Below are 13,817 nucleotides of genomic sequence, written 5' to 3' on the forward strand. Positions count from 1 at the left end.
GTTTTCATGAAATCTTTATGCAATTGAAATTTGAGCATTTCCCCTCCTGTCCACAGGTTTTTGAAATGATGAAATGATAGAAGAACCATGATGAGACATTTTGAGCATTAGTATCCACAGTGCAACACGAGGAAAGTTAATATCCATGGATTTTGTCAATCCTGTCATTATTTTTTGCCTCACTATTTGAGATGTTGTCTAAGCCTGTATTTTATTACATTTTTTCAAACTGTCTCCATTAAAAGCTGCTGAACCAGCTGTGATCGGCTCCTGTTCTCAGCGTAGCCTTGGACGTTCAGACAACTGTCACTGGGTCACTGCGATACTGAGGGAAACTTAAAAACAGGAAGATTCTCAGGCAGGTTCTGCAGCAGTAAGGAGCCTCTTTTTTTCTATGATTTCTAAGCAGATTTATGGACGTTTATTAAACTTTTATTCTGGATGGACAAAGACGTAAATATCCCTGAAAAGTGTAAGTGGTGTTAAATCTAACAGTGTGTGTATCTGGTCTGTGTTTTCAGGTTTGACTGAGAAGAGGGAGTGTGATTTTTTTATGCAAACTGTGTCATGATGCATTAAGAAAATTACTTTGTGATTTCAGGAAAACAAACTTGGGTATGTTGCAATCTGCGATCACAAGAAAACTAAATTTAAAAACATCTTTATTAGCCTTCCATCTAAGAAACGTTCGCTAAATTCACACCAAACGCATCTGTCAGGTGACAACATTAAGACGCCTGAAAATGCCTCTCAGTCCTCTAACAGGGGAACTGCAGGGCAGAAAGAGAGGGACGGAGCTCAGACGGCAGAACTAAAGTCACAGTCACTTACAGGAGCTAGAATCAGATTCTGTCATATACTCACAATAAAATATTAGTGAACCGATGATTTTTGTTCACAAGCTCCGATTTGCTCGTGATTGGTTGGTGTGGACTTAAAGGAACCGCAAACAAAAATGGAGGCGAGTCAGTTTTCCCCTTCTAGTTCAGATCCAACAAACTGATCTGCAGCAGAGGAGCGACTGAACTAAGAAGACAACAAAAACACTCTCCCTCTTTTCCCTCAGTCGGCATAGTGCATGATGGACTCGACGTAGTTCCCGGGGAAGAGGCCGGTGGTCGCGTTCATCACCCCTTCAAACCAGCCGTCCTCGTTCTTCTTGATGACGTAGATGATCGCTCCTTCCTGGAACGACAACTCGTCCTCCTTGTCGGCCATGTAGTCGTAGATGGCCACCACTAGAGGGCGATGAACACACCAAAAATATTATTATTTTCTATGATCAATTTTTTATTTTGCCTATTAACAGGCAAAGAAAAACCCAAACCACCACCCCCATACCCACAGTAACACAATTCGTCAGTTAATCGATTAGTCAATAAACAGAAAATTAATCTGTAGATATTCTGATAACTGATTACTTACTTTTGAGTCATTTTTTGAGAAACAATGGGTAATTCTTTATTTTATGGGCCCTGTATCTTCCAGCTAATTTCATGGAAACTTTCCTCATAATTTCCTAAAAACTTAACAGATATTTAAGGCCAATTTGTACTTTGCGTGTCTGCGAGGGTCCGTGCGGACTCCTATGCAGACGGCCGCAACTGTAGTACGAACCAGACATTTGGACTTTGCCATGGGCTTTTATTTTTATTCTATAACCATTTTGTGACACTGTAGAGACCGCGCATTGAATCAATTAATCAAGAACACAATCGAGAGAATAACCGATAATGAAAATAATCGTTAGTTGCAGCCCTAAACATTATAAACAAATAACAAATAAAACAAACTAGCTTAGGGCATACAGCACTTCAGAGATGCACACGTACAACTACCACTTTCCAAATGATCTTAAACCAAAATATATGTATAACGACTGAAGGCGCTAGACACAAAACATAATATTCACATTCAGTCAGAACACTTTGTGTAACAGACTCAAATTAAGACCAACTGAAGGAAAGAGACAAACACGCAAAGAGACAGAGGGAGATAATAATAATGATGATGTGCACACACAGATTTACATTATATTATTTTGTGAATATATAAAGTTGCTGAGTTTCCTGACTGGCCCCATGTATTCTAGCCACAGACCGCTCCATATGAATAACATGTAGAAAAAGCTTTGACCAGTGTGAGTTTGAGAGGGAGCTCCAACACCAGCTATCAATATTCTTTTCCGCCGGGCTGAGAGATCTGGCGAGAAATCATCCGTCAGAATTAATCATCACTCAGAACTGAGGACTCACGTCTCCACACACGCCTGGTTAAAATGACGAATTTATCCACGAGTTTGCAAAAAATGTAGTTGTAGGAGTTTGGTGATGTAGTTAAAAGTAGCAGGGCCGGTTAGTGACCCACTGTAGCTGTCGAGCTAACCGATGCTCTGTTTACTCCCCCCTGGTATAATGGTAACTGATGCAAAACATTTGATGGTTCCACATTCTCAAATGTGAGGCTAACTTTACATTAAACTGGCGTCCATTTTGGACTCTCCAGCTCTCCATTCACTCAGAGGTCAGCTCTCCTAGCACAGCTTGCTATGATTCATCCACTCAAATTGCCAGGTCAAAGTTCACCAGTGCTGAACTAAAAATGAAAAATCTATGCAGATGTACTTCACCTCAGCAAGGAAATCCACTGATCACAGCGATTTCACGGGAACGGGCTGATTTTGACACAAGATTTTTTTTTCGTTTTAAACGCTGTTGTGAGCAGGCCTTTACTGACTTTGTTTCTTGTTTGTTTGTTTCTTTGGAATAACCTTTGGTAATGTTTAAAAATTACCCCAGCAAAAAAATGCAGTAGTAGAAGAACTAAACATAATATGTAAACAAACGTGAAAATAACACTGCAGTCGAGACCAAATTAATTCAGAGCGTTCAACATCGTGGAAATCTCTGCTTTTTGAAGTCAACTCATTTTGTTCAAATCTAATCAGCTGTTAAACTGAAACAAACAACAACTAACAACACAAATACGACAAGAAATACAAAAGTATTTGAAACAATCAACTTCCAACCTGCAAAGGTGTAAAAGACAGTAGTGACAAGTAGACAAGTAATGAATCAACACCAGACTTCATTAAAAATAATTTTAAAAAGATAAGAAAGATAAGAAAGTTTGCAGGGTCAATTTGTCCTGAATCAGGTCTGTCAGGTCTGGGGCTGACTTAGTGGTTCCAACAAGCATCATAGATCATAGTTTGAGGTTATTGATGTTATGTTTATCCCTGTCCCACAGTGCAACACACACAAAAAAACGGTAAGAAGCTTATCACAGCTGGGAATAGGTCAAACTAAATAGGGGACAATGGTGGAGATCCAGGAAAATCTCAGAGAACAGAACGCACTTTGTATCAGTATTAGTGTCAAGTGTAGATGATGTGGGACATGGGTATTTGGGTATTTCTGTAGCGCTACCTTTCTCCAGGTAGTTTCTGGGGGCCCACGGTGGGTCTTCTTCAGCGTACGGGTCATTGTACTCCACTACTGCTGAGTCCTCCTCTTCATGTCCGTCTTCAAATGGCTGAGGAGTAGGCAGGGGCTCCTTGGGCCCTGACTGGCTCTCGGCCGCTGGCTGAGGGGGAGCAGGGGCATCTGAAACTGGAGGTGGAGCAGAAATGAGGAGAAGAAACAGCACATTCTACTGTACATTCAGAGACACAAACACTTGTACACCTCACAGCGCTGCTCTACAAGTTTACAAAAGGATTCTCCAACCAAGTAATAAGGACACTCATGTCACTGATGTTAAGCACCTGACACCAGGACCAGTCAACAGATCTGCAGTCCCGGACCTGCAGTACCTGTCCAAACGGATCCATCTGCAGAGAAGATAATTAACAGCAGCAGCAGCAGCAGCAGTGGTTTACACCCACAGATGTTGACAGGCTCCGTGAGAGGAAAGTAACAGCTGCTGTGATCTCGACGTTTGTGTCACATGCAGACACAGAGTGGTACAACTGCTGACGTCGGGGCAGCGTGTTTTTCTTCCATACATTATCCACTGTTCAGTTACTCTTTACAATTATTAAATAAACATACGAAAACCCTGCAGCTCTAAGAGGAGAAAGAAAACCTGCAGTAACATTTGTTGCCTGCGTGTGGCGCCAGTGGGTGTTAAAAATGCAGCAGCTTTTACCTTCCTTGTAGGCGGCAGCACCAACGTGATTCATTTATTATATTACTACTATAATAAAAATGATAATGATGAAAACAATAACAATATTTATTGATGCTGGACTGTAGATGCTTTTATTTTACTTCCCTAGAGGTGGTGCAGTTTGTGTGACAGTGACTCCCCATTGTTGAAAATCTGCAGTCTGCTGAATGTGAAAGAGTGAATTTGTGAGTGTGTGAATGAGGCTGCTTTCACACCTAAGCGGTGTGAAAGCCTTCAGACCAAACAAACTCTACTTTGTTAGCCTGTTTAGTTCGCTTCATTTAGGCTGGTGTAAAAGTTGTCGAACCGAACTCCGGCGCAGACTAAACCACTGGTCCAAGAGCGACACTTCCAATCATACTGGGTGGGTTCATTTGCGGTCAGAAAAGCAGAAGAATGAATTCAAAAGCTAAACTACTGTTAACTACCGCTGTTATGAAAGCAACCTTCCATCTCTCTACATGTATTTCTATGCAAGATGATTTGGTAACCGTGCTGACACCTCAGCATGTGAGTGCTGAGATGTTTCCCGACCAGTCAGAAAGTTTAAAGAACTGAAACAGGTGTGCTGAGCTTGTGTCCTACTCTGTACTTTTGACCTTTTCCACAATAAAAAATGAGCGAATCGTAGCGACCGCACAGCAACTGTCTCCACATAACATTAAAGATACAACATATCTTATTGTTTTACCATTTTTAATGTTTGTCACTATTTGATATACGAGGTCCAGTTATAGTCTGGACTATTCGTTTTCATAATCAGTTTATTTGTGACACCAGAGAAGTTAATAAAGATAAAAGATGCAGAAAACTGCCATCAGCCAATAGAATTTGATTTCCCCACACTGGTCCATGCCGCACTGACAACACTGTCCAATCAGTCTGTATAACTTCATGTTTACTCCTCTTGGTTCATTTGTAAAAAGCAAATGTGGACATGAAACACACCAGAACTAAAGGGCAACAATTCATCTTTTTTTTCTTTGGTCCAGAGAAAATGAACCGAACTAAAGGTTGTGAAAGCCCCGAAAGTTATGGTCGAGATTTACCAGGTGCTTCACGTCTAAAAACATCCTACACAATTCTTTAAAAAAATAAAATACCAAGGCAACTTAGGATAAAAAGATCATGGAAGGGTGAAGCTAGTCAATGCTGCATCAATTTGAATCCTGATCTCTAGGTCAGTGTTTTACTATAAGACTGATGACACACAGACACACAAATGCAGGTAAATCCAGACACAGATGTACTCAAGAGTCATTTCTATGATGCATGATTGAAAGAAAAAAAACAAAAAAGGTGCACACTTGCAGGCACGCAGGCACACACACACACACACAGACACAGACACAGACACACACACACACACACACACACACACACACACACACACACACACACACACACACACACACACACACACACACACACACACACACACACAGACACACACACAGCATTTATACTTACTGGACTCCTGAACTCGAGCAACAAAACCCATCAGAGGAAGTTGGGGGGAGAACTGGAGGAGGGAGGGGGGTGGTGGGGAGGCTGCAAACCCACACAAATCTGAGTTAATTAACATCATGAGCTCTGAGGTTAATCAGCATGAAAATCTCTCATGTAAACACCTCAGTCTAAATCAATTCTTCTGAAATATATTTTCTATAAATTCTACAAATAAAAAAAAAATAATTTGCCTTACTGACTGACCACTCACTAACACTGTCGATGTTATGTAATGCGACAACGGGACACACGAGGTCCTGCTGTATAAAAAAGTATTTGAAAAGCGGAACAGTGGTCACTGGGAGACCTTTATCAAACCTTCACTACCAGCCACAATCTCATTGACGACCGTCGCCCCCCCACATCCCAGAACCCTCTGAACAAAACCACTATGAGCTGCAGGGTAACTGTTGTATTATACCACGTACCTGGGCTTTCGTTGTAGTAGGGACCACCGTTGACCTGGTTCTGTGTTACAATCGGCTGACCGGTCACGGAGGGAGGGCGGCGATAAGGCAGTGACCCCCCCACCTGTGGAGCCTGCTGTCGTGGCTGAGGCCGGTTCATACTGTAGAACTGAGGGACAATAGGACCTGACACAGCAGAGAGGGCCGCAGTTAGACAAAGTAGACACACAACTACACCAGTGGAAACTTTGTAAATCCAGTTTAGTATCATTAACACATTAATTTGAACTGGAGTGTTAAGTTTCACTTTTGACCGCTTTATTTTTAACAAGGCTTTTATTTAATTCTTAAAAATGTCGCTGAACTTTGGTCAGTCTTCGAACACGGGTATGTCTTTTAGGGCATTTTCAAACCTGCATTGTTTAGTCCATTTGAATCGGACTCTAGTTTGTTTTCCTTCATGGTATGATGAGATCTGAACACAGCAAATCGTATTCGGCTGCAGACCACAACAACCGCACTGAGACCCTTTAAAAGGTAGCGGCCTCGGTGCGGTGAGAACGTGATCTGACCTCTAACCCAACCACAGGACGCACTAAGCAAGTTTGAGCTGAACAGCTCCTGTAGCCAGCTGTGCTTTGCCTGCTGGGATGAAGATAAGTGAAATCAAGAGTCGCTAGCAACTAGTTGGAGAATCGCTAACCCTCTGTTTGTTTATTCCCTCAGGCACGTGAAGGTCCAGGTGTGTGCCTGTCTTTCATTCTCTGTCTCCCCCTATCTCCCGCACTGTCCTCTCTTCTCTTTTGATGGGACATTTTTCACCATAAGCACTGTTTTGACAATTTACAAACTAAACAATGTTGATGTTTAGCAGGTATAATGTCTAAAATGTTCACCATCTTAGTTTAGTGTGTTAACATGCTAACATATCTTATTAGCTCTAAACACAAAGTGATGCTGAGGCTGATGGTAATGTCATTCTTTTTTCTGGTATTTGATCATAAAACAATGTATTGGACACATTAAAATGTGAAAAGTCAGAGGATCACCAAAGTTACTACAGTTCATCCTGAGGAAAAGAAAGGTCTGAACCAAATTTCATGCCAATAAATCCATTAGTTGTTGATGTGCCATCTCTACAGTCACGCTGTTAATGGGATTAAAACTATCAGTCAATATCAAAAAAAAAAAATCACCGAATAATAAATAATAATAGGCAGAAAGACATAACATTTTTCTTTCTTTTTTGTGCTGTAGAAATAATCATATGGATTCTTTTTGGTCAACAGTACACAACCCTCTCAACAATCACCTTGTTAGGTTACAGCAATTGGGTTATGAAGATGACCCATGTAGGGCCAAAACAAGGCACACACACACACACACACACACACACACACACACACACACACACACACACACACACACACACACACACACACACACACACACACACACACAGTTGGAAATGTAAAAATGAGCGACCGTGAAGAGAGTCAGATGGACACATAAGATGATGAAATTGTGGCAATAAAAAGGCCACAACATCAGTGATTGCTGGATAAACAGCAGAGAGAGATCTGTTCACCGTTACCGTCCCACCCAGTACACGGAAAGACAAAGTCTGCTGCCAGCACTGCTAGCAGCCGAGCTCGCAAACAAACCTCATGCGGTAACGTCAGTTCGAACCCCAGCAGCAGCTGCTCCCGTCTGCCTCTCCACTCATTACCTCGTATGATAAAAGCTCAAAAAGAAGCTCCGTATTTTAGAGTAAAAGGCGCGACACCAGTCAGAACGGTGGAAAAACCAGAGTCAAAGGGGTTGACTCTGGGTGTAAAGTCCCAGGAGGGAACCTTGTTCAAAAACAGCGCTGCCTCAGCTTTATGAAGAATGAAGAGAAAAAGTGGAAGAGCGGCTTTACACACTTCGCCACCACTAATGACCTGTGGACTGGCGGCACAGCAGAGCCTTACATGAGCCGGATGAGCATTAATGTTAAACCGTGTTGGTTACGGAGAGAATCGCATTATTGATTCCAACACAAGTGACTGTTCAGAACCAGGACAAACCTTCTGATTGATGTAGGAGTCGATCCCAAACTGAAGGAACCCGCGAGATTCAGATTAAAAAGGGACTTTGTGGAGTTTTCCTGCAAACAATGTTTACATCCAGTTTTAAATCCCCGTAACATCTTGTGTGTATCATTGAGGTCTAACAAACATGTTGAATGTGATTCCTTCCTCACTAATGGCATTAAATGTTTATACAGGCAATTCTCAATCAATATGAAAAAAAATTATTGTGATTACATTTTTGCCCATGTTGCCCAGCCACACAGTCAACGCACGTGAACGACCTGTAAAAGTCTCTCTACTCAGTCAGTCTGGGTCTCTGGGGAGCGTCTTGCTCAATAGTTTCCCCCTTTCTCAGTTGGAAAAGGAAGATGGAGGAGCAGAGACAGTGAGAGGAGACAGAACCACAGACACAAAGGGAATGAGCAGGACTTGGCGAGGTTGGCGATGGAGGTGGTGGTCTTGGAGTAACTCACCTTCAGCAGGTGATGAGGAGGAAGAGAAGAGAGGAGGAGGAGGGGCAGGAGCAAGGAGAGGAGACGCTTCTCCAGACAAAACACCCGATTGGACCTCGGACGTACTCGGGGTGGAGTTAGAAGGTGGGGAAGTGTTGGTGCGTGCATTTGATTGCAAGTTTGACTGAGGAGGGGAGTCAGTAGGTTGTGAAGGTGTGTTTGATGGCAAGGGCGCGTTGGGTTGCGTTAAGGTTGTGGTGGAGGAGGAGGAGGAGAAGGAGGAAGGAGTTGGGGAGGGTGAGGGGGAGGAGTTAGGAGCAGTGGAAGAGGAGCTAGCTGGTCCAGTAGTCGGGGAAACTTCAAGAGGGAAGGACAAGAAAAGAAAAAGAAAAGCAGGAAGGAGTTCAGAAGGTTAAGGAAGGAAGGTTAAAGGCGGGAGTGAGGAACAAAGTGAAAGCCACGGCGTAACTGTAAATATCTAATAAAGTGGTTGCTACGAAAAGATATTCAAACATCACATCCACAAATTATGCTGTTTATGTAGTTTAAGGAAAAAAGTACTGAAATTTAGAAAAATTAACGAAAAATTAACTATATGACATGATTGGATGTGAAAACAGAAAAGGAAGGAAGAAAAGCGGGAAAAAGAAAAGAACAAGGAAAAGATCCGAAAAAAGGGAAAGGAATAAAGCAGAAAGAATACGCACAGAGGAATAAGAAAGAAAGAATAAAAGAGGGAATGAGGGAAGGAAATCAACCATTTCATTTATTAGAATCCACATTAGCTTCATCAAAGCAGCAGCTGACCACACACATTAACAGACAACACAAAGTTCAACTTCATCACACCGTAAAACCAATTCACAACACACAAACCTGACAAACTAAAAGACAGAAATAACAAATAAAATGAATTTAATACAATTCAACACAAAGCTCCAATAACAGATCACTTTACAGGTCAGTAGTGTAACATGTACATGAATAACATGTACAGGCCAAGAGCTCCCTGAAATCAGGATGACAGAAAAAGAAAGGAAGATGTAAAGTGTGTATGTGTCCTGTGCATGTGAGAGCGAGAGCGAGATTTTATGTGTTTTTTTTGGGGGGGGTTACCTGGGAAGGTGGAGGGTGGGGAGGGTGTCGGAACAGCGATGGGAAGTCCCACGCAGCCGCTGCCGCTGTTTTCCCTGCTGCTGCTCCGACTGCTGCTGCTGGGATAACTGCCTCCACTGCTACCACTGCACAGGCACACAAACACACAACACAGCAGTATAATCCGTGTACTGAATATTTCTGTTTTCCTACATAAAGTAATGACAACTCCACACAAATATTATACAAAAATTAATTATCTCAGCCTTCCCTTCGCTGTTTCCTACAGTCAGTGCGTTAGCATGGATTTAAGCAGTTCACTAACCCCAGCCTCATTCTGGAAGTGTGGCTTTCTTATCTTAACTGTGTTTGTGACGGAAGACAGTTTTGTTTTGTTTTTGTTGTGTCTGTGTCCAAGCAGACAGCACAGTGACAGGACAGGTGACTGTGTCTGAATTTAACGACTAGTCAAATATTGTTTATTCGTTTTTGATTACGTCTTCTTTCATCTCATGCACATGCATATTTGTAAAAAGCCGATAAGAAACCTGGATATCCGTATACATGACAGAAAGAAGACCAGGTTTCTCTTATTCCCTACCCCTATCCGTAAACCAGGTTTCTAGTTAACATGAGGTGTAAGAAAGCAGCTTACTGGAGGAAGCTGACTTTAACCTGGTTACTGAGATGAATGTAAACCCATAGTGTTTTGCTTATGGGCAATGTCGTGTCCACTACATTTCTCTTCTTAAAAAGAAAGAAAGTGGTTGTGGTGGCCTGTGGTTGGTACAGAACAACAACGTAACTACAAAACACCTCATGGGTGACACTTTGTCAAATGAGTATTAAGAATGAATGAATGAAATGAGTATTTCATGAGTATCAACTCTATAATGATGCGTTGAATCATTTTAAATTGTTAAAAAAGGATGCAGAGACACGCTGAAATAGAAACAAACAGGTAATGAAGGCAAAGAAAGGAGAAGAGAGACCGGCGGAGGGGTGGAAGCAGAACAGACTGATAAAGATGAAGACATGACAAAAGACAAGACAGACAGAGACAGACAGACGGACGGGGACTCAGCTGCCTGTAGAGAAACAGCAGAGTTTAAGCAGAGCGATGGCTGTAAGAAGTCATGAAGGCAGCAGTGAGTCAGCACAGTTAACATCAGCACAAAAGCAATGAAACAATGAAAAGCTGCAAACACAGAATCTGATTGGTTGAAGGCTCCGGAGTGACCCAGACTGGATGGGAGGCTAATGTGTAAGATTTTAAAACGGTTTTTCACCAAATATTACAATGTTTTTTTCAATATGACTTTAATATCACAATATTTTTACATTTTCCTCTTAAAAAAAAAAAAAAAGTTTCTTCTTGTAATATAATGGCTTTAATCTCAAAATCGGATTTTTTTTCTCCATTAGTGGCCTTGATACATGTTGTACTTTTAGACTAACATAAGAAAATTTTGACTGAATTTTAAATTTACCGTTCAATGCAAATTTAATTTAATTTATACTTTCAAAGTATTTTTCCTCTTTTCCCATCCAGAGCACCATAAAGCCCACACAGTTACACGAATCACAAGCTGGAAATGAATCGATGGATGAGAGGAGAATTAGTTAGTTGATGCTGTGAGGATGGAAGCAGAACGTTAGCACTGAGTATCCTCTGTGTTTGATCAGCAGTGATTCTTTAGAGAATGCCCAAGGGAAAAATTCACTCCCCATATTTTTCACAAAGTGAGTTGCTTATGACCTTCTCTTAGCAGCAGCTAAAGCAAACTGAAATCTAGGCCATTAAATGTTAACATCTTTAATCAGGATCTTAAATAAAAAGTAAGAAATGAAAATTACTAGCCAGTTGACACATTTTGAAAAGAAAATTGGGATGTTTGGTGTCAGTAATTCTGTACCATCTATTCATGAGTGTTTTTCTTAATACTTAATACTTAAGCAGTATACGAAGGATTGTTAGATAAACAACAACTTTTCTAAACATTTTTACTATTTAAGTTACAAAAAAACATTTTTAATCGTGAATTATTAGATTTTTACATGGTTCATTAATTACAGTGACCATATGAAAAAGTTTAGGAATGCAAAATACTTCAAACTCCCCAAGCATCACTGCTAGATAAAACCACAGGGGAAACACTGGTCAGCAGCAGAAGCCAAAGCAGAAGGAAGTGTGACGAAGCCAAGTTTAACAATGAAGTCAGAAGGTGATAATATGACACAGCAAATCGCACTGACGATAGTCTTTTCTGCAGTGTCACTTTAAAGTTACTATCTTGCCCAGATTTTTCACATCAACAATCCACAGAGACGATTTTGAGCACAGGCTAAAATCTCATGAGGGTTTCAAGAACTAGTTTGACATTTTGGAAAATATACTTATTCTCCTGAGGTGTAGAAAATCTGCCTACCAGCACCAGTAAGGCTCACTGATGAACATGCTTGTATCTCATTCTCATTTATTTAATGTTTCCTCCAGCCTCCAGTCTTTATACCTGTCTCCTGGCTTCAGCGTAATATTTATCTTACACATTTGAGACTGGTATCTATCTTCTCATCTCATCTAATTCTCAGCAAGAAAGCCAATAAGTGTTTTTCTCAAAATGCTCAAACTCATCCCAAACTGGGAGTGTTGCCTGTTTTCAGTTTGTATGGAGGGAAACCTCATAATATGTCATTTAAAGATACAGTATTAAAAGGTATTAAACCTTCTCTCCTGGTGTCAAATTCTTGTGGCTGAAGGTACCGTTAAAATTGATCTTTTCTCTTTTTTTCTGCCTGAACTATAATTTTGGGATCGTTTTCATTGGCCTCAAGCTGATTCAACATATTTGCTCACTTACAATCACCTCGCTAAGTGACTTGATTAGACAGAAATACCAAGAATGAAAGAAGGAATTATAACACGATGAGAGAGAAGAATGTTTTGAGAGAGAGTAAGGATGCATCTAAAAGCAACCTGTAGTTTGTCAAACCTTAACCTTCAACACATCTGTCCGTCTAGTTTGGGAACTTAAGTGAAACACATGTAGTTATTAACCTCATATTGCATTGAAAAAAGCCAAAAATACAACCAGTGATTCCAAATATTTCTAAATCTGTAGTCCCAAACCAGAAATATGGATGTGTTGAATATTGGCCTTTTTGTAAATGCACCACAAAGAGACTGATATCTTTAAAAAAACAACAACAACATCAGAGTGAAAAATGGAAAAAGCTATTTCAGAGTCAATATATGTTATGTACTACGACTCCATTAGAGCAGAGGCAAAAGCTCTGATCCTGTTCTGGCAGCCATGTTTACACCCGGCTACCTGTATGTTCGGGGTCGATGGTTGAGGGTGGCAGTGCGGGCCGGACTGGGAAGCTGTCCGGTGGCCATATTGTTTCTGGTGGGGCTGGAGACATAATCATTGGGCACCACTGGGGGGCGCACCGGCTCCAAGGTCCTGTAGGGGGAGTTCTTCCTGTACATGCAAGAGGTGAGGGTGAAAACAAGGTTAATGGAGGGAAAAGGATGTTTGTGATGATAGTCTGGCCCCGGGGTCCTGTAGTGGGGCTCCCTCTTTACAGGATATCCGCACACCTGAAAGCCTCGAACGTAACGTTGTTTCATGTTGTAAATAAAAATGTGAGTTGAAGTTTGTTCAAATAAATTCATTTGTGTCCAATTTATTTTATTCTGCAAAATCTGGAGCTTCCAAACTGTTTTTGGTTTAGAGCCAGGTTATATCACTTGAATTAAAAATGTTCCATCCTTATTAGATTCTCACTTGATAACATTTAATGAAACATTTTAAGCAAGGTTAATGTGGTTCGAGAGCCACAGAGCACTTTATCTCTTACTTGGCAGGCAGTACATTCTAATATTAACTGTCAACTCTGTAAAGCCATAAAGATAGTTTTAACACATTTTAACAAAATGTGACATAAACAGTCATGGATTTCAATGTAGCACGATACATGAATACAGCATCATGACTAATGTGTAATTATACATTATTTATACATTAAGTATGGGCTGGGTTTTTGCCTCCTCCTTTCTGTATGGGAACAGAAAAATCTGTTAAGGTCATTTTTAAAAGGTCAAG

General features: G+C 41.0%; 1 protein-coding gene across 3 annotated transcripts in view; it reads right to left on the reverse strand.

The window, feature by feature from the left end:
* Positions 1-645: 645 nt before the first annotated feature.
* Positions 646-13,817, reverse strand: part of LOC120801591 (abl interactor 2-like) — a 35,998-nt gene continuing 22,826 nt past the window's right edge. For 2 of the 3 annotated variants that reach the window (XM_040148742.1, XM_040148741.1), the window contains 6 exons: positions 13,041-13,193; positions 9,730-9,854; positions 6,108-6,272; positions 5,641-5,721; positions 3,429-3,611; positions 646-1,238 (listed from right to left, as the gene is read on the reverse strand). In XM_040148742.1, coding sequence (XP_040004676.1) covers positions 1,063-1,238; positions 3,429-3,611; positions 5,641-5,721; positions 6,108-6,272; positions 9,730-9,854; positions 13,041-13,193 — 883 coding nt within the window. In that variant the 3' untranslated portion in view covers positions 646-1,062. The remainder of the gene's footprint in view (positions 1,239-3,428; positions 3,612-5,640; positions 5,722-6,107; positions 6,273-9,729; positions 9,855-13,040; positions 13,194-13,817) is intronic. The other variant, XM_040148743.1, reaches the window with a different exon arrangement.

Source organism: Xiphias gladius, chromosome 16 (genome assembly GCF_016859285.1).
Source record: "Xiphias gladius isolate SHS-SW01 ecotype Sanya breed wild chromosome 16, ASM1685928v1, whole genome shotgun sequence".
In the NCBI taxonomy this organism is placed as follows: domain Eukaryota; kingdom Metazoa; phylum Chordata; class Actinopteri; order Istiophoriformes; family Xiphiidae; genus Xiphias; species Xiphias gladius.